Here is a 25,101-nt window from a genome sequence, read left to right as displayed (position 1 = left end):
GCTTAATGTGGTAGTTTTCCACCAAACTATATACCGTACTTCACAGACTATAAGACGCACTTTTTCCTTCAAAAAATTGCCTCCAACATTCAGGGGCGTCTTACTCTGAATGTCCATTGTTAGATCTAAAATTCCAGCCAGTCTTACAGGTGGCACTATATCTGATGCTGTGGGAAACCTATTTCTATCTGGCAACACTGAATTCAATTGGCAGCAGCAGTGCACTGATGTGACAAACATGAATTGTGGAGGTTCACAAGCTTGCAAACATTGTCTTCCTCCTGCCCCACCATCACAAACCCAGGACACTGTCTAGCCTATGATGCGTCATTGCAGTCTATAGTGCCAGTGAACTTGAACTGAAAGTGATTTGTGTTATCAGTAACACTACAACATTTTTGTTAGTAGCTAGTTTTATAATAAAAAATAAAAGGTATTCATATGGTGCTGGCCTTAAATTGAAGGTAATAGCATATTCAGGACAACATAGAAACAGGGCAGTTGAGAGGCATTTTGGTCCTCCAACAACAGAAAAAAATCATTCACGATTGCCAGGCAAGTAAAGAAGAGCTCACAAAAATTAGGAAGACTAAAGCAAATAGAGGACTGAATGCAAAATGCCCAAAATTAGAAGACGAAGTATGAAAAGGATTCATGGACACTATCAAAATGGCATTGGAATTAATACAAAAATGAAACAAATATGCACTATAGTGGAATTTAACAGACTAAAATATCTCAGAAAATGCCACAAGAGTATGAAGAGAAAATATTATCTTTCCATTACCTTATTACTCCACATTGAAAGAAAGCCAGTGTGGAACTAAGCTAAATAGCAAATATGGGCAAAACTCCTCTGACATTTGATATGTCGAATAACAGTACTGTTTCCATGAAAGGTTTTAAAACTGTAAGTATAAAAATAAGTGGACTTGAAAAAATGCACTACACTGTTGTCCTTTCATGTTGTGCTGATGATACTAAACTTAATCCATTGATCATTTTCAAGTGCAAAATAATGCCAAAACCTTCTGAAATACTGCCAAGTATTGTTCATGTACATGACAAGGGTTGGATGGATGAGGCTGGTATGAAATTATGGATTAACAGGATGTGGGAGAGAAGGAAAGGTTCTTCACTGAAGAAGATTTCACTTCGTGTGCTAGATCAATTTAGTAGTCATTTGAAAAATTCTGTGAAAGAGAAATTGAAATAGGGAAATATAGAGCTCACTGCTTTTCTGCAAGGACTTACTTCGCAACTGCAACCTCTTGATGTCTTGATAAATAAACCACTTAAAGAGTTTATAAGAGAGAGAAATGGAACAAATGGATGATGGATGAAACGCAGCATGAATTCATGCCGAAGGGAGCTTTTAGACAACCTACAATCAAACAAGTGTGTCAATGGATAAAACAGTCATGGTCTAGAGTGAGAGCAGACATTATTGTTCAATCTTTCAAGAAGTGCTGCATAAGTAATGCTCTTGATGGCAGAGAAGACCATCTTATACATGAAGAGCACAACCATGATGATGATGATGATGATGATGTGATGATGATGAAGAAGAAGAAGAAGAAGAAGAAGAAAGCTCAGATGACGATATCCAGGGATTTTAAAGGTCAGTTTGTTTTTATAAACTAAAATATTTTGTCTGTTTTTGCAATGTAATAATAAAAATTGTAAAAATGTTATTAAAAAAACTGCTAAAAATTAAGGTGCATCTTACAGTCCTTAGTGTCTTATAGTCTGTAAAACATGGTATCAATAGCGCTCCAATTCACTCAGCAAGAAATGATATGTCTTCTTCTTTAATTTTAAACTGTACATGATCAGAGAATTTAGTTTAACTGTACACAACCAACTTTCTCCATTTTACATTTGGCAGCAGCACTATACACACCCAGATTATTTAACATTCCGGAATCTGTGATTTTATTTCATATTATGATAGAGTAATACATTTTATTTCCTGCAGTTCCCAATATGTTCATGTCTGTCAGGTGAAATGTCAATATACGAAAGTTATAAGCAATCTGTGAATGCTCTACAATTTTAAAATCTGTGTTGTTGAAGATGCAGACATCCAACATTCTGAAAAAAAAAAAAAAAAAAAAAAAGTTCTCTCTTCGTTTTAGTCTCGCACACATATCTGTGGAGTTTCTACAAGCAAAACCCCTTTTTTATGTTTTCATGTAGTCCAGACTTAAAAAACGCACAATTGAGGAAAATACAGAATCAAGGAAAATGTTAAAATCCCCAAAATCCGAGCAAAAACATATCTATTGGCATGTATGATTAAAAATCATAATCCTCTCCAATACACTGTATAAGTGAAGGAAATTAAATATACAATATAATGTTTATACAATAATTTGTGGTAATGAATGTCATCAGTTCTTAAGAAATCACATATTTGTAACAGCAAGTAAAAACTCATTTAAAAAAAATTGAAGCTGGTTCCTGGGTACAAGGTAATCAATCTATTTTCTGACATGCTATGACCACAAATTATACATCAAAACACCCGTTTTTGAGAGAGCTTTCCTTTGTGTTAAGCCAGAAAGAAGAAAAAATTGATGAACATGGTGAATTAAACTGAAAACTATGAAGTATGGTGGAAGGTGTCGGAATGTAACACATGAGGTGTATGTTTTCCTTCTGTAGACAATGGCAGTGCAACATAGTGCATATGCTGGTGACACAAGGGCAGTGACCTCTAGTGCATTGCTTGTAAACTTTTCCTTGTTCATTATGCTGAGGGGAGAGCTTGTCTGTAGCTGAACAAGTTGAGGAAGTGACGTCAAAATGACGTAGGAAAGTGTATGTTGATATGCTGATCGGCGAATACAAATCAAGTTGATATGAAAGCAGTTTGTGGCCAGCTAGGGAGGAAAAGTTAGCGACAGCTTTCGACCTGGAACAAATCCTGCCCATTCACCCCCTTCCACAGCAAACAAGTGCTCGCTCCCCCACCAAAAGGGTAGCCCGTACAGTCCAGAATATATATGCACCATGTAAATTCTTTGGTCTATGCCATGAAGTCAACACCGCACGGTCTTGGTCCTCACTCATCATTGTATAGTGCACATGTTTTATGGACGAGGAAGATTATTGTTTAATGTTCCATTGACAACAAGGTCATTAGAGATGGAGCACAAGCTCAGATTATGGAAGGATGGGGAAGGAAATTGGCCGTGCGCTGTCAAAAGAACCATCCCGGCATTTGCCTGAACCAATTTAGGGAAATCAAAAGAAACCTAAATATGAAAGATTGGACGCAGGTTTGAATCGTCATCCTGCTGAATGCGAGTCCAGTGTGCTAACCATTGCACCACCTAATTCTGTCATGTTTTACATTGCTTGCTTGTTGGCACTATCAATGTGAAGTTGGTAAGTAACAGTGCAATAGTCACACGGTGTAGTGTGTTTCCAAAGTCCACCCATAGCATATGAAAGACATGCAGTTAGAAATCATGCATCATAATGTGAAACACTGTCAAAATTAAAATATTAGATCACTCACTACAGACAGCAGGTATAGGGTAGATTGGAAGGAGTGTTAGAAATTGAGTATTGTAATGTAAAATACTTTCAAAATTAAAATATCAGATCACACACTACAAACAATAGGTCTAGGTTAGGTTGGACAGTGATAATTTGGTGGGTTCTATTTAAATAAAAGGATTACTGTAAATGTGATGCAATGAGGCGAACTTCAGTGAAAAGGAATTTGATCGGACACAGAAATTTTCTGCAGCTACAAGCTAAAGGATCTTCATCAATTTTGTAAGATAAGTTAGGAGATAGAGTAATCTTTTATTCTATACACTGTGTACAACTGAGATAAAGTAGCATGGAAAAATATAAAATATTACAGCAGCTAAGTGGTTAAACCCTAATCATAAATGTGGACATCTACTTAATGACAAACCTTGTCATCATTGCTCTTATTGTTTAATACTCTTCTTATGAGTTGCATTTCATATGCTCACTGCACTTCATATTCTCCATCCCATTGAAGTGTTATTGTAGGCTTGATGAGAGAAACAGACATGAAAAAATGAGTTTACTTTCCCAACTGACATTACAAGCTTATTAGAAGTCACCTGTACATCACAGAAAATGTCAATTTTAGAACAAAAGCCCAGGCACTAAAGTTTCACTTCATGCCTTCTATCACTGCTGCCAATTTTTATGATGGCTCTAAGCAGTATGGGACTTAACATCTGAGGTCATCAGTCCCCTAGACTTAGAACTACTTAAACCTAACTAACCTAAGGCCAACACACACACCCATGCCCATGGCAGGATTCGAACCTGCAACCGTAACAGCAGCGCGGTTCCAGACTGAAGTGCCTAGAACTGCTCGGCACTGCTGCCGATCTTTATGTTCTATAGTGTGTGGTGTGAAGTATATATGCGAGTAGTGTATGTAGTTGTGACAACTTTATTGTGTCAGATTTGAACACAAAAGACTTTAAGATGTGCTATCGCAAAACCCTTGTTCTATTTCCATGTGACATCTCTGCCACAGCACATGATCTGCTTTTTTCAGCACTTCACAAAATGTTTTCACCCCTACCAACACTTCCATAATCGAAGGGTTATTCTCCCTCTCAACACATCCAGCAGGCGAACTCATTTTACATATGTTAGTATGGTGTGGTGGTTGCACTGGCTGTTGGATGACATAACAAGTTCCCAGACAATAAGAGGTCACCAGCTGGAATTGGCCAATGTTTCCTTGATTCTGACTGAGTATATTCTTCGAGACTCTTCAAGATAGCAATATTGTTGCTGAACACAGTACGTTGGAAATACGTGCAGAAAGACAAGACTTAGTTATATGTGGCACAAGAAAAGGTGAAGGCTGGGATCCTTCATCACATATTCGCTTGGACCAGAACACTTCAGATCAGCTGTCCTGTTTTTCCATTGCTGCTGCAACCTAACAGTAATTGTATCAAAATTGCGCAGTGAAGCTAAATGTTCAAGCTGTTTTGGCAATGCCGATCAGGGATTAAGTCAGTGTTTCCTCTCTCATGTACCCCACTCCACAACGGCCTGAAATATTCCCTTAACTCCGCTGCCACCCATGGTGCGAAATGTCTGTCTTTTGTGCCACTTATATATTGTGCAGACACATCAAACGTCAGTAGGAAAAAAATGGGAGGAAGCCAAGTGAGACGTCGAGTAAGAACGTAGAGCCAAATTAAACCTTACTAGGAAGAAGCATAAAACTAGGGAATTTTTGGCATTGATCTTACAGGTTTTCCACAGAGGCTACAAATTTATGGTGTAGAATGGTGAAAAACATAAAATTGGTTAACACAAAATCGAAGTTCCAGTGTAATATCACCTACTAACATAAATGGCTTCAGAATATCTAAATCAGAGCCTACACTGTGTTTAACGATTAAAAGGATAGAAAAGGCCTTCATGTGGAATGCCACGTTTTGTTGAGGTTTGAGTGATGCACTCAGCACAATAAACTTGTAACAATAACATCAAAATGTAAAGTGTCTTGCAAAGAAGGAAAGAATATAAAAAGATAAATGAATGGTGAAAGCACATGAAACAGAAAAAAAAGACAGACAGAGAGAGAAAGAGAGAGAGAGAGAGAGAGAGAGAGAGAGAGAGAGAGAGGAACACACAGGAGGAGATGATGGATGGAAAAAGAAGCAAAAGACTGGGTTTGTATCTTAAATTAGGCAGATGGCAAGAAAACAGAATATTATAGTTTCTTTCTTCCATTGCTTTGGTGAAGTTATGTGATAAGATGCACCTAAATCATTGTGAAAGCATGGAAAGTATTGTATCGGAGGTTACAAGTCATTTCACTATCCTCATTAAAAACATGAGACGAGATTTCAAACATACCTGGTGTAATGTGCTGCTCCCGGATCACCATAACCCAAGATGATATCATGAAGCCAGTCAGGGACTACACATTCTGTATTCATTAACTCCCTAATTGTTTCAAGCACGGCTTTGAAATTGTTTTCTTTGGGTTTCCGCCTCATCAGAATGTTAAATGTCTCGTACACATCCTACAGTACATTAAACAATGGAAAATCCAGAATGGAATGTAACAATATTGTGAAAAAGAAAGTTGCTACTCACCATATAGCGGAGATGCTGAGTTGCAGAAAGGTACAACAAAAACATGTCTCAAATAAAGCTTTTCGCCAGTATGGCCTTCATCAACAATAGACGGCAGAGACACACACACACACACACACACACACACACACACACACACACACACACACACACACATGGCTGTAGTCTCAGGCAACTGAAACTTTGTTGTGCCTATCTGTGACTTTGCATCTCCGCTGTATGGTGAGTAGCTACAGCACATTAAAATCATTTATAAAAAGTGTTATGATTAATTACAGAAATAATTCATTACAACACAACAAATCGAGGTTATTAATTCAGCACCTCAGTCAACATTCACATTATATACATTTTCTGTTAATTTTGTCAGTAAGATATATTAGCACTAAAAGTCCTTACTTATTAATGGCTATGGAGACATCTCACTGTATTACGGCCAAAAATTCCTTCTTTTGGAAAGGAAGGGTATAAGTCTTATCTAGTTTACTTAAATAATGTCTTCAGAGTTCCACTGAAAGTGATAACTCCATAGTTGATCATCTTAGATGAAAATAAGTTGCTTCTGTATTGATATATGGAACAAAATCAAGACGTGCATGTGATTTCCATTATCTATTTGGCCTCACACTCAAATGAAGAGAAGTGTCACATTCATTCCTCTTCCCACATTCCTTACACTTTCCTATTGCTGTCTTATCTCTCATACAAATTTGTATCACACTTTAGCATACTTACTTTTATCTCTCCACAATATTTTCTGTCAATATGTCTTCTTTAATCAGAAGTTGCATACTTACTGGCATTAACTCGACATTTTCTCATTTGTTAGTTTTGTTTAGTTTCACACAGTACAGCTTCAATCGCTCCAATTATATTTTAAGTTCCCACATAGTAAAGTTGTCTAAGACACTGGTTTACATTTCTTCTTTTCTTATCTTGCATGAATATTCTACTAATTTATTTTTTATATTACAATACCTCATGTCCCTGGCTGGCAAGATCCATGTCCTTGCAATATTGATTGCAATCAAGCCACACCCTGAAAGTTCGTCGTTCTCCAGGCAGTTGTGGTTTTGGCTCTGGTCCTTCTTCAATGACACGGCCATTCTGATCCAACATGCCCTCTACTTCGCAGCCACGAACATATGTCAGACCAACCTGAGGCACAAAAGGCTCTCGCTGGTCATACTTTGTACCTATTAGATATTAAGAAAATATGGAAGCACGTTTTAGATAACATGTTTTGTCTCATTTTTTAAAAATATTCATATAATCACATACGCTACAAATATTAATCTTACCACAGAAAAAGTTGGTTGCTCACCAAACATGCAACCAATGAAGGTTCTTGTAAGTGCTGTATCCCAGAGTCTGAATTAATGTCATATGATAGGTACTAAACTTCTTTGAACTACTCTTAATGACCCATAAACCAACGATTGCTTGATTTATTTATTTATGTCTGTGGACCATTCTGTACAATGGTATTGGACTAGCTTACTTGAAGTTCAAGAATTACAAGTTTCAAAAATACATAAAACTACATGTATAAATCAGTAAAACGACAGACTTCTTTAAAAATAGCATCTACAATACAAGCATCTAAAAAATCAAAAAATTTTAAAAATGTTGATATATATACATAGTTACCAATAATTAAAATCACTTTATGCTTTCTGAAAGTTTTTTTACATGTTTGCACAGTTACATATGAAACGTTACATTAATTTTTTGCTTTAAGGTATTCTTTAATGCTATATGGGCAAGATTAAATTAAGTGCCATTTTAGTTTATTTTTGGAGGCAGACATGTTTTATATTATTTTTATATAGTCTGGCAAACTGTTGTATAGAAGGCATCCTAATTTTACACGCTCTTTGTCAGTTAATTTGAGCTGATTTCCTTCAAAATGATAATCAGTTTTATTGCTTGTGTTACAGTCATGGATAACTCCATCTAACAATGAAGCATGATTACTTTTTACATAAATAATTCTTTCATATATGTATAGTGATGCTAATGTTAATATGCTTAATTCCCTGAATTTATTTCTGCAGGAATCTCAAGGAGATAATTTTGTTATGCATCTTGCACTCTTCTTTCATAGCTTTAGTACTCTTTGTATGTACACATTTGCAAAATTTCCCCCGACCAGGATACTATATGAAATTTGTGAATGAACGAGCCCACAGTAAATTGTTAGCAACATTTGTGTGCTTAATGTACTTGACATTTTTATCATTAGAAATATATTTGAATTCACTCTACGACAAACATTATTCAGTTTTAAACATGGCTGTTTCTCAGTAGCAGTACACAGTTTTCAAACAAAGGAATTATACAGCCAACCGGTTGCAAATAATTGTTTGGTATAATTAAGGTACCAAACAGTTATTTGCAATTGGTTTGCTGTATAACTCCTATGTCTGACAAATATCATTTGTATGGATCTCCCAAGCCAAGAACCTATCCAGTGTACACCCAGGAATTTATAACTTTCTGTCTCTTTTAGGTTCAAGTCTCCAAGCTTGATAGTAATATTGTTCAAGTTACGTGTTTTGTTTGCATTTATCTGTATATATGTGGTTTAATTTACATTTATAAAAAGATTATTTCCTCTGAAATAATTGTTTCCATTTTCCATATTTAGAGAAGATTGCTGCTGAAATACTACTTATACCAAATGGCATGTCATCTACATGCATGACAGCATTTCCACCTTGGCATATCATTTACATATAAAGTAAAAAGTAGTGTGTCCAGCATTGATCTTGGAGGCACTCCATACTTAACAAATTCAAAATTTGAGTAGAGATTTGTAATATTGCTGTTCACATTTTGTTTTATTTCTACACACTGTTCTCTGTTTCCATGAATGATTTTATAATATCTGCTGCTTTCCCACTTATAACATAGCGCTTAAGCTTTTCTAGTAATATGCTGTGATCCTCTGCATTAGACACCACAGGAGAGCAGTATTGGGAGAGAAATTCACTCACAATGTCAAAGAAAATCCTGCATCTTTTTACTACACTGCTCACAAAGAAGTGAATATTTTGCTAAATGCCACGCAAGATTTAACAATTTTCTGAACTATGAAGACACAGATAGCGTACAGGAATATTTGATGGCATCACAACCGCTAGGAACTTTCGCCACAATGAAAATCAGTATAAATCACAAGCACGGTATAATGTAATTTTAAATGTGAAGAGCCACCCAATGATGGACCTGTCAGCTCAAAGAAATAACAACATCTTTGTTCCTCAAAAATAGCTTTATTAACAGTGGCTGGTTGCTGCCTTTACTCTATTGAAAGATTGAACCTGTTAAATACAGAAAAGGCCTCAGGCCTGGAAAGGAATGTTGAGCATTATATCAAGTAAACCAAAAGCTGCAGTACTAAATAGAATGCGCAAAATTATTGAGGCTTTTGTGGCCACTTGTTGATATAATTGCCTGTGGGCTTCTGTCTCGGTTTCTTCAGTCGACACTGGTTTCATGATTTTTCTGACATTTCACCAGCACAAATGGCTGGCATTGTTAAAGCTTCACCTTCCACTACTGGTGACAGACAGCAGTCGACCCTGCAGCCAGAGATTATATGGACATGTCACGTCAATGTCTGGGGGCTATTCCCCAGGCATTACTGCTGTGGTTGTCCCCTTGCTACCTGCAATGGTCGTTTGCTGCAGCATGGAAATCCAAGATCTGTTTACCTTGGTGCTTTGCTCTTTCAAGTTGAAGCTGTTGTCATGTGTGTGGATTTCTCTGGCTTCCATGAACAAGTGGCCATGGTAGCTCTCTTCCACACCAAAACTTCCACTTTGGTGAATTTTATTATGTGGTCTTTCTCATACAGTGCATGCTCTGCCCCGGGCCAATTTCTCCACCAGTCCCTATCTGCAATGCCATTGATCCTGGTGTCGATAGATCATCCCATCATTTCAACAGAGAGTTTTATATACATACAGGATATGCAGCATATTCCAGACATTGCAATTGGGTTTGTCCTCTGCTATTCACAGAAACTCTTTGATTGTGGGCAGTTTGTAAAAAGTCTTTATGCCAAGTCCGTGCAAAATGCTGCCTATTCAGCCTATCACACTGGGGATGTATGGCAAAAAGGCTGTACCCACCATTTCTTCTTCCAACATGACACTTCACTGAGTGTTATATTTTGCTTTCCATGAGCTGCATCTCAGGTCTGAGATGCTGCACATCACATATTCATGTTGCCTCTCACATTCAAGATGCTACAGCTCACATATTCATCTTGTGAGCATTACAAGCATAAAAATCAATCCTCCTTCCCAGCTCATGCGAAAATTTGAGTTTGTGCACACCCTAGTCCATGTGTACCAATTTTTGATACGTGCTATGTCCCAGGTTCTCATCTTTCCTCGTAACCAGCACACCTATAAATGGTATGATTGATCTTGTTCTACCTCCACAGTAAATTTTATGCTGCCATGGAAACTTTTTAGATGTCTTAGGTAGTCAACTAACTCCAGGGTGGCCAATTTATTAATGGAAGATTTTGAAACATAGGCTCTAGCCTTGGGTCCTCATAAACCTAAGCTAAGGTACAGGTATGTCGACAACACCTTTGTCAGGTGGAGCCATGGTGAGGATCAGTATAAAATTTGCTATGGAGGTAGATAAGGACCAACACCTATCCTAAATAGCTGTGCTAGTTACAAGGCATAGGGCAAATCTGGGACACAGCATGTACCGAATACCTACATGCACATGAATGTTTGTTGCAGATAGCAAGGGGAGAACCACAGCGGTAATGACCAGACAAAATACCTCCCACCAGCAATGGAGGGTGAAGCTTTGACAATGCCAGCCACTCATGCTAGCAAAATGTCAGAAAAATCATCAAACAAATGTGGGTTGAAGAATCCAAGACAGAAGCACACTGGCAATACGTAAACCTATTGCAAGTTATGGTGTTTAACAAATTACAACCCATCATCATCACCCTGTTGGCACCACATTGTAACAAAGGAGGCTGTGAACTGATAGCAGGAAAAGTAGGTTCATAGGCATAAGGACACAGGAGTAAACAAGACATTTGATACGAATAAGACATGAAAAGAACAAATTATTAAAGAAATGAATAAAAAATAAGATATCTTAGGCATGGGAGAAAATAAATACAGAAAGCAAGAGACAGAGAGAAATAATGTGGGAAATAAAAAGCATTATCCTGCAACAGAAGTGGTGGTAATATTGTAAAATCAGAGAGGTAAACAGAATCAAGAGTATGTGAGAGTTATTACAAGTGCACTAGCAGTAATTAACTAAGATTTAAAATCCATACTTTCCTTTGAATGGGAGTCGCACCACCAATTATACAATTTGAGCAAAATGATTCAAAGCCTCAGCTTAACATGGTATTCTACACTTACCTTCCAGTCTTTGCACAAGATGCCCCTAAGTGCTGTGAGTCTGACCACTCCAAGAGAATGGATACAGCAAGGACTACATTTTATACTTTAGCCTCAAGTTAATATGAGGAGGAATTGTGTTACTCTATGCACAATATATGCTGCATTCGGGAGAAGGCAGTACAAGTTGAGAACCTGAGTCAGTTCATGGGGTATTCTTAGACGATGGGTAGTACACAGCTCTCGAGAAGCAGGGACCTATGTTCAAATTCGGATCAAATACACAATTGCAATGAGTCACACACACTCTACAGCAGAGTAAGGTTGTTTTCTTTCAGTGTTAGTAATGACAAGATGTCTGATTTGTCAGCTTCTATAACACTAGCATTGGCAATTAATGTGTTCAGTGAAGCCACTTATCACAGATGTGCAGTAAGCTGAATACAGAAAATAAGAAACTGATTAGGTATATAATGTACAAATACAGTTCATTATAATATACAGCCGGCCGGAGTGGCCATGCGGTTCTAGGCGCTACAGTCTGGAGCCGAGCAACCGCCACGGTCGCAGGTTCAAATCCTGCCTTGGGCATGGATGTGTGTGATGTCCTTAGGTTAGTTAGGTTTAATTAGTTCTAAGTTCTAGGTGAATGATGACCTCAGAAGTTAAGTCGTATAGTGCTCAGAGCCATTTGAACTATTATAAGATATAAAAGGTGCTTTTACTTTGTTCTTGGACAGACGACATACTCTAAAAGCTAGATGTAAAGTGAAAAAAAAATTGTACTATATACTCTAACTGCCACACAAATTTTGTTTCAAGAAATGTCAACATTTTTATATGAACATAATTAGTATTTATTTATTTACTCATCCAGGGTTCACCTGATAATGGTACAGAACATTTTCATCGTGAAAATAAATAAGCCAAATATATAGGCACATAAAACATACAACATAAGAACATTTTTAGAAGACTGACGGTCAAGCATCACCTGGCTGAAGGATACATCCTGGCATTTGCGTGACATGATTTAAGTAACCCTAAATCAGGACGGGCAGGTAGAGCAAAATTCATCCCCTGAAACATGAAGCTGATTTTTAACAACTGTGCTGCCTCATTCGATTGATCCCTATTGTTCAATGTTCTTTTGTTTATACAAAAACTGCAACATATAACAAAAAATAGTTTCACACTGTTATAACGTAATTAGCTCTTTTTGTGGAATACACTTGTGTGAGACCAGATACGACATAACTACTTCTTGGTCCTCATTTGGTAATATTAGATAGCTTCTGCTTTCAGTTTATCTTTTTACTAGAGGTTGGGACTCATATTTTCAGAAATTTAAGATTTCATTACTATGTCCACAAATGTCAATCAGTGATTCCACAATTTTTATCTTTTTTGCTGTCAGAGAGGGAGGAGAGGGATAAAGAGAAGAAAGGGGAGGGGGGGAAGTGAGCACTTGTTGCGACTTAATATTTCTAATTGCACAGTTCTGTCATATGCCTTGGAGGAACTCGCAACACCAGAAGCATTGCAGGGCACACAGTGCAACACCAAGTACTGTCTTCCCATCTAACCCTGCAGGGTTGGTTGGGGATTTTAACCCCAATCTTCCTAATGTGAGTCTTATGCTTTAATCACTGAATGACCACACTCAGTATGTGTGCATTTCAAATGGCTCCACCTGACAAAGCATTTCCTTCTTAGAAAGGAACACTTATTGAGAGTACACAGGGTGTTTCAAAAAGGACTTTACGAATTTGAAAATTCATGTAAATTAATTCATAGCATCTACAGCGGTGGTTGTAATGTTAATTTAGAGGAAAATGCATCAAGATTTGTCTCGCGTAGTTCTCTAGTGCCGAAATGCACCATAAGGAGTGCTACTGACAGTTGTGTTAAAGATGGCTGCCTTCACTGGATCCAAGCATGCTAGCTGTGTGTTTTGGTTTTAAGAATCAAAGTCGGCAACAATAGTTCAGCATAATTTCAGTACCAAGTACGCTAAAGATCCTTCTGGTAGACCTACAATTTATGAATGGCATAAATGTTTTGCAGAAACAGGGTGCTCAGTAAGACATGGGAAATCATCAGGTCGTCCAAGCACATCTGATGATGTCGTTGAACGAGTAAGACAATGTTTTGTCAACAGCCCTACGAAACTGACCTGACAAGCATCTCGCAAACTGCAAATCCCATACACAACTGTTTGGCGTGTACTAAGAAACTGTTTGCTTTTCAAACCGTACAAACTGACTATCGTACAAGCAAAAAAAAAAAAAAAAAAAAGACACTGATAAAATTGTTCACAAGAACTTCTGTGCAGATATGTTAAATCAATTACACGAGGATGAAAATTTTTTGGACAAAATCACCTTTTCTAATGAGTTGATTTTTCTTTTAACTGGCTAGATTAACACACACAACTGAAGAATTTGGGGTAAAGCATATCCACATCAAACAATGCAAAATGTTCTTGATAATCCTAAACTGCATTGAGCAAAAACTAAGTGTATGGCCACTTTTTTTTTGCGAGAGAACCATCCATGGGATAGTGTACCTGCATATGTTACAACAATTTTTGATACCACAGATCGATGAGATGACTAAGAAATGTTTATTTCATGCAAGGTGGTGCAGTGACCGTTTTCAAGGCCAATGGATTGCCTGTGATGCACCAACTGCATGGCCCCCCATGTTCAGCAGACCTGACACAACTCAATTTTTATTTTTATGGAGTTTCATCAAAGATATCATGTTTGTACCTCCTGTGCCGGCTTCTCTACCTGAACTCAGAGCAAGAATTTACACCAACACTGAGCAAAGCTACATCTGCAATGCTACAGTGAGTTTGGGAAGAAACTGACTTCCAATGGATGTGTGCAGGATAACCAATGGAATCTCATACGACATCTTTATTTTAAGGTAAAAAAACTTGATGTGTTTCCCAACAAAATAACATTAAACCCAGCACTATGTATTCTTTCAATATATTTACATGAATTTTTAAAGTTGTAAAGTCCTTTTCGAAACACTCTGTACTTAGTAACAGCATGAAAGTGATTTACAATATATCGCCTAGAATGTGTGATTCTAAATCACAAGTGGAGCATGTTAAACATGAAATTCCAGCAATAGCATCACAAGGAATTCATTATTTCATAAATAAAATTAATTCATTTGCATGAATTTTTTTTATGTTTAATAATCAAAAATTAACAGTCACTAGAAAATGACGGCACTATAAATACATGATCATAATATGAAAATTATCAATGTGTAATACTAACCAATAGGTGCTGTAGGACGGACAGCTATCAAAAAACACACATCATGCTTGCGCAAACCTTCCCATTCTGCTTTTATCTCATTACGTACACTCAGGTTGACAGTGATGTCAGCACGTACTCTTGATGGTCTCTTTTCCCCTAAGCAGTACAAAAGAAACGTGAAGGATGCCTTAGATGCTAACATAGTAAAAACAATGAAACTTACTTTCTAAACATAAGATGCACATGATGAACTAATGATTAAATTATACAAAAAATCTTCAGCATCAAAGACAGCTCCTTGGGAGATCAAATAACAAAGGATGAAAATGATAAAAGTGAGAGTGCCAAGCAGATACACTAAGTAGTGAAAAAGTCAGCGAGAAATTGAGTCTATCTGAGAGAGAGAGAGAGAGAGAGGCTAAGATGGAACAAAAGGTTTTCCCTTAGGGTAAAAAATTAAATCATCTTTCATCTCCCATCTCAACTCGTAGTTTCAATTTTGTTACTTTGAATAAAGAACTTATGTTTCTGACACAAAAAAATCAATGTTTACTTTTGCAGTAGCCAACACAAACTTAGCATCCTTAGCCTGAACTTCTCATCTATTTCTAAATCTACTTCGATACTCTGGAAATCACATTTTGGTGCCTGGCAGAGGGTTCATCGAACCAGCTTCACAATAATTCTCTACTATTACAATCTCAAACAGTGCACCTTAATTACCTTCACACAGTTTCCACACCTATTCTTTCCCTTAATTATCTTCCAAGAGAGGGTGGAGAAGAAAAAGATTCACAGTGTTCCCCCCCTCCTCCCAGTTGGTTGATTCATTGTAACTTATTACACATTTCTTTCTTCCCTCATCATTTCTCCTACAAACAATTTTGGCAACACAGATCTTTTTCTTCTCTTTCCCTTCAACATATGTATTCTCTGTATTACATCAATCAACTGTCAACTGGGAAGCAGATGTATAAATAATTTCAAAGTTGTTTTATTTATTTTTCACTTCACATATTATAAACAAAAACTGGACTAGGACATGACTGGGTCACCTATTATATAATTTATTTTTCTGGAGGAGGAAGAAACAGAAATAAAAGAATGAGTGGCAGCTCTTTTAAATAATCAGGCTAGAAAATATAACACTCAACAGATCAGACCACAGGCACATACGGATTAACAGTAGAATTGAAGTTTGTTGAAAAAGATAAGAGCAAGAGGCACTAGAATTGCATGAAATGCATATTAAATGATGCAGCAAACAAGTGAAAGGTTAAAAAATGGGCAGAAATGGGAACAGAAATAAAAGCAAAAAAAGTAAAAGTAAGGGAAAAATTTTAAAATGACTTGTAAAAACAGAACTAATTACAGTAGTAGAAGAAAGAGGCAGGAGCAAATGGAAAAAGTACATAGAAAGAGACTTTTATGAAGAACAATTTTCATCATCCTCAAATTCTGGTATTGGAAGGAAACACTTGGCACATTTGCCTATCAAATAGATTGTACTACCTGTCTAGACAGTGAAAAAGACATTTTATGTTAATGGGAAGAATTTAGCACATGGCATACTTCATTTAACGGCTTAACTTATGAACTATTACCTTCATACTGGAAATGCTAATCAATTAAAGATTAGTACCACATTAGATTTTCATTGTCTCTCATTTACCAATCTATCACTGGTTTAGAGCATGCCAAAAACTTTGAAAACACATTTGGCGTACAGCAACAATACACCGTAGAATAATGCACAATATTCTTGTACAAGAGTACTATCATTGTTTAAAAATCCTTGTCGCATAACAAAGCATACGCAGCTGTAACCTGTTTCAACATATCATTCTAATATTCATCCAAAATATTCACCCACAGGAAATATGAATCAGGATGGCTGACTTCCATAAAGATGGTCTGCACCTTTGAAGTGAAGTGGATACTGTGCTTCAGTTGTATATTTCTTTTAATTTGACATGAATTTCTTATGACTGCATTTGCAAGATCTTGAAAAAGAGCTAAGACCTCTTAGCAGGAAACAAATATCATCACTAGTTCTGCAAACATGTAAGACATTTATTTCCCACAAATAATTCAAATTGTTAACCACTTCATAAAGGTACTAAACAAAATGAAACCATTAAATAGTAATCAACTTAAGTATCTTGATATTGCAGTGCATATAATTCAAAGCACAGCATCTACCTGAGTAAAAAGAAAACACACACACACACACACACACACACACTGTGGAGTTACATATCACTCAAGAAGAGTTGTTTGTATTCTTATGTATGCCTTGCAGCCAAATAATACTTGGAAATGGAAGAAAGGTAATACAAATTATTACGTAGGAGAGCACAGATACTGTGCGGGTTCATGATGCCCACAAATGGAAGAAAGATAACATAAATTATTATATAGGAGAGCCCAACTACTGTGTGGATTCATTGCTTTATGTGCATGTGGAGAACCAGGCTAAGAGAAAAGGCATATCTTCAAGATGGGATGACGATTACAGTAACTTTGAGAGAAAAAGTCTCTGTGTACTCCATGAATTGTTGGCTTATGTTGGAGAAACTTGTCATCCACAGAATAAATCAAGGAAAATATGATAATGGCTATCATCTCTATGAAGCAAATTACGTGATCTGTCATTTTGAATTTTTAAGTAGTGTTTTCAAGTTAGAAATCTTTTGTTATCTGATGGATACTGCAAGTGATTTTGATCAATACATAGAGTATATGTATATATGAAGATTGTCGGAAAAATTATTGAAGAAAAGTAGAAATTGTTAGATTACATTTCATTCCAGCATAAATTATGCATGCATTTGACATAGTGTAAGGTTGCTGTACCTAAGGTTCTTGTCAGTTAAGAAGATGAAAAGAACAAGAATAACATTTAATGACTACTGACTGAAGTAAGCCAAATCCATACCTTGAAATTTGACAGGAATGCTTAAAAACACACACACACACACACACACACACACACACACCAGAGAGGGAGGGAGGGAGGGAGGGAACATTCTATCCCAGTCCATCCAGATATTTTTGTCACTGACAGCACTATAACAACTAATGTAATACAAAAAATTAGTTCAGATGGGATATACCACAACCTACATGTACAAATCACACTTGGTGTGTGTGTGTGTCGAGCAATCTGAATTCAAAATCTAGATAGCACTTATTTTGAGCCATATACTCGCTAAAATACTTTATTTTCCATTAAAATATTCTCTTACCAGAAAATTGTTTAGTGTAATATAACATTACCTATGTTAGGCTTTGCCACTTCAACAACTGCAAAATGAACAATAGGTTGAGCCATACGTGCCCATCCACCATAGAAAACACTTCCATCCTCTGCACGCCTGGAACAAGTAGATTAGTGCAAGAATTAAGACTATGGATATCTTCAAATGACACAGTCGCATTTTGTAGCTTTGACAACAGCTAAAGTAGTTTAAGAGGGCTCTCTTGCGTCAAACATGAAAAAAAATTAAAAGTATTGCATGTCGTTACTAATATACAATTTTTATCATAAATATGTGACATTTCTTCCTCTTTTTTTGAGTTGGTATTCTACAAAATGCAAAAGAAGAAATGGAGGAAGATGGAAAGTAGATTAGATTTCATGTTTTGTTAATATTGTCGTCATTGGGCCTCTCACTTTTGTAGATCAGAAATGGAGAAAGGAGGAGTTGCCACATTCATTAGGAACTGTCATAAATTTAAGAACATAGACGTTCATAAATTTTGCCTTGAACAGCATATGGAAGGATGTGCAACAGAAGCAGAATTTCACAAAAAATCCTTCATAATATTAATTGTATACTGAGCACCTGCAGGTAACTTTAATCTGTTCATAAACCACCTTGAAGCTGTACTGGCCCATTTAACAACCAAAAACAAAGAAATAGTGGTTGCTGGTGATTTCAATGACTCTCCCAATAACAACTTATTTGAGTTAGTAACACTATCATTCAACTTAATTACCGTTGTAAAGTTCCCCACTAGGGTAGCCTATTGCTCACAAACGGCCATTGATAATATCTTTAAAGAAAAGTCCAATGAACAAAATTATATTACAAAACCAATAGTCAATGGCCTCTGAGACTGTGACATGCAGTACCTTCTGTTAAATGTTAATACTGAACAGGATATAAAATCAGTTAAATCTGCGCTCAAGAGGGTAATCAATAAGCCAAAAATTGATTATTTTAGGACACTCCTCAGAGACATTCACTGGAGTGATGTTTACAGTGCTCATGGCATGAATGAAAAATATGACACTTTTGCTAATAACATGCTTACCTTATTTGAACACTGTTTTCCCTCAAAATTAACCAAGGTTTAAGCAAAGTCTACAAAGAAGCCATGGATTACTCAAGGAATAGGGGTATCTTGTAAAACAAAAACTGTATCTGTCAATCCAAAACAGTTCTGATGTTGATGCTATAGCACGTTACAAGAAATACTGCAAAATGTTAAAGACTGTTATATGTTACAGAACTTTTTAACAAACATTTTATAACTGTTACTGAAAAGATGGGGTTGTCAGGTTCGGTAGATGGTGCTATGGAATACCTCAGATCAGAAATTTCAAGTAACTTTCATAATATGAATTTGACCCTCACTACCCCAACAGAAATAATGTCCATCATAAAATCTTTAAAATCAAAAACATCTAGTGGGTATGATGAAATATCAACAAAGTTAATTAAAGAATGTGATTTTGAGCTAAGTAACATATTAAGCTATCTGTGTAACCAGTCATTTATCAGTGGAATATTTCCTGAATGGCTGAAATATGCTGAAGTTAAACCACTGTTTAAGAAGGGAGATAAAGAAATAGCATCAAATTTCCATCCAATTTCACTGTTGGCAGAATTCTCAAAAATTTTCGAAAAAGTAATGTACAATCGGCTTTATAACCATCTTATCTAAAATAACATACTGTCAAAGTCACAGTTTGGATTTCTAAAAGGTTCTGATATTGAGAACGCTATCTACACTTACAGTGAAAATGTGCTTAAATCATTAGACAAAAAATTGCAGGCAACTGGTATATTTCGTTATCTGTCAAAGGCATTTAACTGTGTAAATCACAATATCCTTTTAAGTAAATTAGAGTATTATAGTGTAACAGGAAATGCTGCAAAATGGTTCAAATCTTATATCTCTGGCAGGAAACAAAGGGTGTTATTAGGAAAGAGACATGTATCAAGCTATCAGGCATCATCCAACTGGGAACTAATTACGTGTGGGGTCCCACAAGGTTTCAATTTGGGGCCCTTACTTTTTCTCATGTATATCAATGACCTTTCATCAGTAACATTACCAGATGCCAAGTTTGTTTTGTTTGCCGATGATACAAACATTGCAATAAATAGCAAATCAAGCGTAGTCTTAGAAAGATCAGCTAATAAAATATTTGTGGACATTAATCACTGGTTCCTAGCCAATTCTTTGTCAATAAACTATGAAAAAACACACTACATGCAGTTCAGAACTTGTAAGGGGTGTCCCACGAGTATATGTCTAACATACAATGACAAGAAGATAGAAGAAGTGGACAGTGTTAAATTCTTGGGATTACAGCTTGATAATAAATTCAACTGGGAGGAGCACACCACAGAACTGCTGAAGCGTCTTAACAAATCTCAGTTTGCAATGCGAATTTTGTCAGACATAGGGGATATAAAAATGAAAAAGCTGGCCTACTATTCTTACTTTCATTCCATAATGTCATATGGGGTTATTTTTTGGGGTAATTCATCAGGCCAAGCTAAAGTTTTCCGGGCACAAAAATGTGCAGTAAGAGTTCTATGTGGTGTGAACTCAAGACCATCCTGCAGAAGCCTGTTTAGGGAACTAGGGATACTAACTACTGCTTCCCAATATATTTATTTCTTAATGAAATTTGTCATTAAAAATATATCACTTTTTCAAACCAACAGCTCAATTCATGGAATCAATACTAGAAATAAGAATAATCTTCACAAGGATTTAAAGTCACTTAGTCTTGTACAAAAAGGTATGCATTATTCAGAAACACACATTTTCAATAACTTGCCAGCAGCCATAAAAAGCTTAACAACCAATGAAATTCAGTTTAAGAGAAGCCTAAAGGATTTATTGGTGGCCAACTCCTTCTACTCCATTGATGAATTTCTCAGTAAAACCAACTGATTTGTGTGTATATATATAAGTACAATATAACTTCTGCACAATTTCAGTGCAGTAATGTGTTCCTTGTAAATGTGTGTGTGTGTGTGTGTGTAAGTACAATCTAACTTCTGCACCATTTCAGTGCAGTAACGTGTTCATTGTAAATAAGAATTATAGTAGTTGTACTACATGTTTATTACCTTATAAATAAATAAAAAACTTTTTTATTTTAAATTCAGTGCCTTAGTATTTGTAAAATGACTTTCATATAGTGTTCATTAAAAAAATGATGATCATTCCACTTGGGACCTGTGGAATGGTACATTAGCTTATTTGTTTTAGTTGTAAATATTTGTCATGTATTGTTGTTTTTCTGACATGTTCCACATCCTGGAGGACCTCCTCACTGTGGATCAATTGGAATGAAAGTAAATCTAATCTATAAAAAAACATCTAATCTGAATCAGCAGTCTGCACTGTTAGTTACCCCAAGTGGAATTTGTGCTTTGCTTGAACACTACTATTTTGAGCAGAAGGTGTCGCTAATTAAACTAAGTACAAAATCTATGCATTTTGCACATTTATTTACGCGTGTAACTTGACTTCCTGTTTGCCCTCTGTGTGAGGTCTTACATTTCGGAATCTTCTATGTCGAAATTCTATATTTTAATATTTTACTATTTGTGATGTTATCTTTCCATTATCTTTCATAAAATGTCTTGAGAGCTTGTGTGTATTTGACATGTTGTGTACTTTCAAACATTTGTGAGTGCTATATTAAACAATTCAATTCATACTATATTATAAGTAGTAAAATCCATTTTTGTATCATACAGATGTTGGAAGCTGTATCCTCTTTCATATAGCTGACAACCCCCCCCCCCCCCCCCCCCCCCCAATTTCAGCGTGTATTTATATGATTATACATAAATTTCTGAGAAGCTTTGTAAGCTAACAAGTGTTTTATTTAGTAGTAAATAAAATGTTGTGGCCTCGTTGCTTATCCTGCGAATTAGGGCTGCAGTATCTTGTTCATCAAATCTATTTCCCTTATTGCAATGTAGCTATTTCTGTGATCAATGGAATAAATCCACAATATTCCACTAATTGTTCTAGGAGACTGTTTGAAAGTTTGCAATTGTTATGTAAACATAGTTCTAACGAAGTCGACTATATGGCAAAATACTGTTTGTGAACACTACAACTGTTCCATACAATTTTCTCCAACAGTAGTGAACATTGTCCATGTTCGATGTAAATTACTTCTTTCTGAGTTTGTTACATGAGTCTGTCATTCTTGTAACAAATACCACTTTCATGGGAATTATAGCTGCAGTTTTTAACAATAATTTGCAATCCTTGCAGTGAAAGTATCATTTCCTGGATACATCTGTGTGCTCATTCTGTTCACTATTGTGGACACTAGAGACCATTTCTGGTGTCTGGGAGCTCCTCTTCAGCCTGGATGTTTTGTTAGTTTGGTGCTAAGGGACTCAGTGATAAGATCATCAGTCACTTGGACCACAGATAGTTCATCCGAAGTTAGTGATGTCCATCAGTAATGTGGTCTGAAGACGAAAGTATGTAAGGGCAATAAAACTGAGGCCTAAAGGCAATACTGATTGCACAGTTGAGAAATTATGGGTGAAAACAGTTACAGAATGAAGAATGCCTTCAGAAGAGTAAAAGTGAGAAGCCTCAGAACATAAGTGATGCCAGTAGGTCCATCAGTAATAAAAAGATGAGAGAAATAGGTAAAGCAGCAGGTGAATGGCTCCAGCACTCTGCAGGTAATCAGAGTCATACTATCCACAGTCGTCCCACCCTAATCCATTATGGTCAAGGTGTTAAAGAGCACCCACTGTTCAACAGAGTGCAATTCCTAAAATGAAAATAGGGTGTGCAGAAAAAGAGGCAAACCAGTTTTAAAAGTAATTATAATGGAGTAAAAGAGGGATGAACAAAGCAGCTGGAAAAGCAGATAGGGTTGAGGGTTCCCTAGACCCATCACGGGATGTGGGGAGCCCCACCTCAACCAAACTGCTCCAGTCACAAAGGTAGTTTAAAAAACATATATCTGAAAATAAACACCACTTCACACAGAAAATGGAGAACCAGCTCCAATTTTCCCTGAATTGTGTGCCAATACTAGAGGCACAGAATTCGTTAGACAACACTTTGCATGGAGGGGACAGAAGGATATGAGTCACAGTCTGTAAGGCTCCACAACCACCATGTGGGGGCAGTTCATTGCATAAAATAAAACTATGGATTAGTCTGGTACGACCAATGCAGACTTCTATCAGGAGGAACAGGAGGAGGAATGTCAAGCAGCAGTAGTCTTTTTGATGGCACAGAGGTTATTAGAGGGAGCAGTAGCCAACCATATGTTGTTTCATTTCTGAGTGAGCACAGGCCTTATTTGCATCCACGAATCTGCACCTGGGATTGTCAAAGCAAATGTAAGGTGAGTAACCACTTCTACAGCTGAATGGCTGGTCAGTTCATTCCCTGTGATACCCACATGACCTGGGACAAAGAGAAAGACAAGTGAGCAGGCTGGATGGCGATGAATAGCAGATATCACAGGGTAACAATTTAAAAAGGCAGTTAAAAATTCTTAAGAAATAGTCTCCACTCCTTCTAAATCAACTACACAAGTGTAGACCAAATGTGGCTTAAAATCAGGGTGGCTACCCAAACTTGGAGAAAAAATTCCCTGAGAATTTCAGATGTGAGGAGGAAGACTGTGTCAAGAAACCACTGTTAAATTAATGGAAATTAATAGTGAGCAGGGGGGTAGGCAGTATACCACAATAACAATTTTTCTTTCTTCTCAGCTGAGCTACATCACAGGCTGAAGAGATAGCTTAACCACAGTTTTTAAACAAAGATAATATAATATTCACTAAATTAATGCACTTTGAAATATTAAGTACTTTAACATTTTTAATTTATAGAACTCAATAAAATTCAGTTTCAATGCTAAGTTAAAAACACAGAATTCCATGAGATATTATAAAATTCCTGAAAGTTTCTGAGATTTTCCTGATTTTTCAGGTAAATGTAATTCTGCGAGTATTCCCGATTTTCTACAGCAATCACCACCCTGAAATTCAAAGAAATAGTATCAGTGGCAACTGAGAGATTTTTGCCAAATAAACCAATAAAGAGTGGTACTGATACCCTATGGTACATAAAATAGGTCAATACTGATGCACAAAAAAGAGGAAAAAAGAGCATGTCAAATTCAAAAGAATGCAGCATCTCCACGACTGGTGATGTTTTACTGAAGCTTGAAACTTAGCACAGATTTCAATGCAAGATACCTGTAACAGCTTCCACAATGAAATTCTGTCTTGAAATTTGGCAAAAAATCTGTAGAGAATCTGGTTTTATGTAAAGCACATCAGCAACAGATACAATCAATACCTTCACCATGTGATACCAATGGTAATATTACCACTAACAGTGACACTAAAATTAAAGAGAAGCTACTAAACACAGCTTTCTCAAATTCATTCATCGAAGAAGACAATATAAATATTTAAATATTTCAGAATTCGAATCAAGAACAGCTGACAACATAAGTGACTCAGAAGTAGATGTCCTCAGTGTAGCAAATTTGCTGAAACTACTTAATTAAAGCAAGACTTTTGGTCCAGATTTTATAACATTTACACATCAATACTCAAGAAAGGAAATAGGAGTAATCCCATGAAATACAGATCCTATCACTGATGCCCAGTGCTTGATTTGTAAACAGAGATGTTCTGGTACTGACCTTCCAGAGGATGTTTATGAAATTTAGGCTTCTTAAACTTTTTTTTTTTTTTTTTTTTTTTTTGGGTCAGATGTACAGGTACAGCATACTGCTGCATACTGTCACAAATCAAGCACAGCTGACTTCTATTTGCAGTAGGATTTTTGAACATATAGTGTGTTCAAACATCATGAATTACCTTGTAGAATATGGTCTGTTGACACATAGTCAGCACACATTTAGAAAATATTATTCTTGTGAAACATAATTAGCTCTTTATTTGCACGAAGTAATTAGTGTTACCAACAGGGGATCTCAAACTGATACCATATTTCTACATTTCTACAAGTTTCTGACA

General features: G+C 36.4%; 1 protein-coding gene across 1 annotated transcript in view; it reads right to left on the bottom strand.

The window, feature by feature from the left end:
* LOC126480306 (RNA helicase aquarius) overlaps positions 1–25,101 on the bottom strand; it is a 346,791-nt gene that overhangs the window by 125,561 nt on the left and 196,129 nt on the right. The window contains exons 12-15 of the mRNA XM_050103855.1: positions 18,083–18,180; positions 14,822–14,959; positions 7,105–7,322; positions 5,884–6,053 (exon numbers count right to left, since the gene is read on the bottom strand). Coding sequence (XP_049959812.1) covers positions 5,884–6,053; positions 7,105–7,322; positions 14,822–14,959; positions 18,083–18,180 — 624 coding nt within the window. The remainder of the gene's footprint in view (positions 1–5,883; positions 6,054–7,104; positions 7,323–14,821; positions 14,960–18,082; positions 18,181–25,101) is intronic.

Source organism: Schistocerca serialis, chromosome 1, assembly GCF_023864345.2.
Source record: "Schistocerca serialis cubense isolate TAMUIC-IGC-003099 chromosome 1, iqSchSeri2.2, whole genome shotgun sequence".
NCBI classification, from domain to species: Eukaryota; Metazoa; Arthropoda; class Insecta; order Orthoptera; family Acrididae; genus Schistocerca; species Schistocerca serialis.
This window is presented reverse-complemented; position numbering and strand designations above follow the sequence as displayed.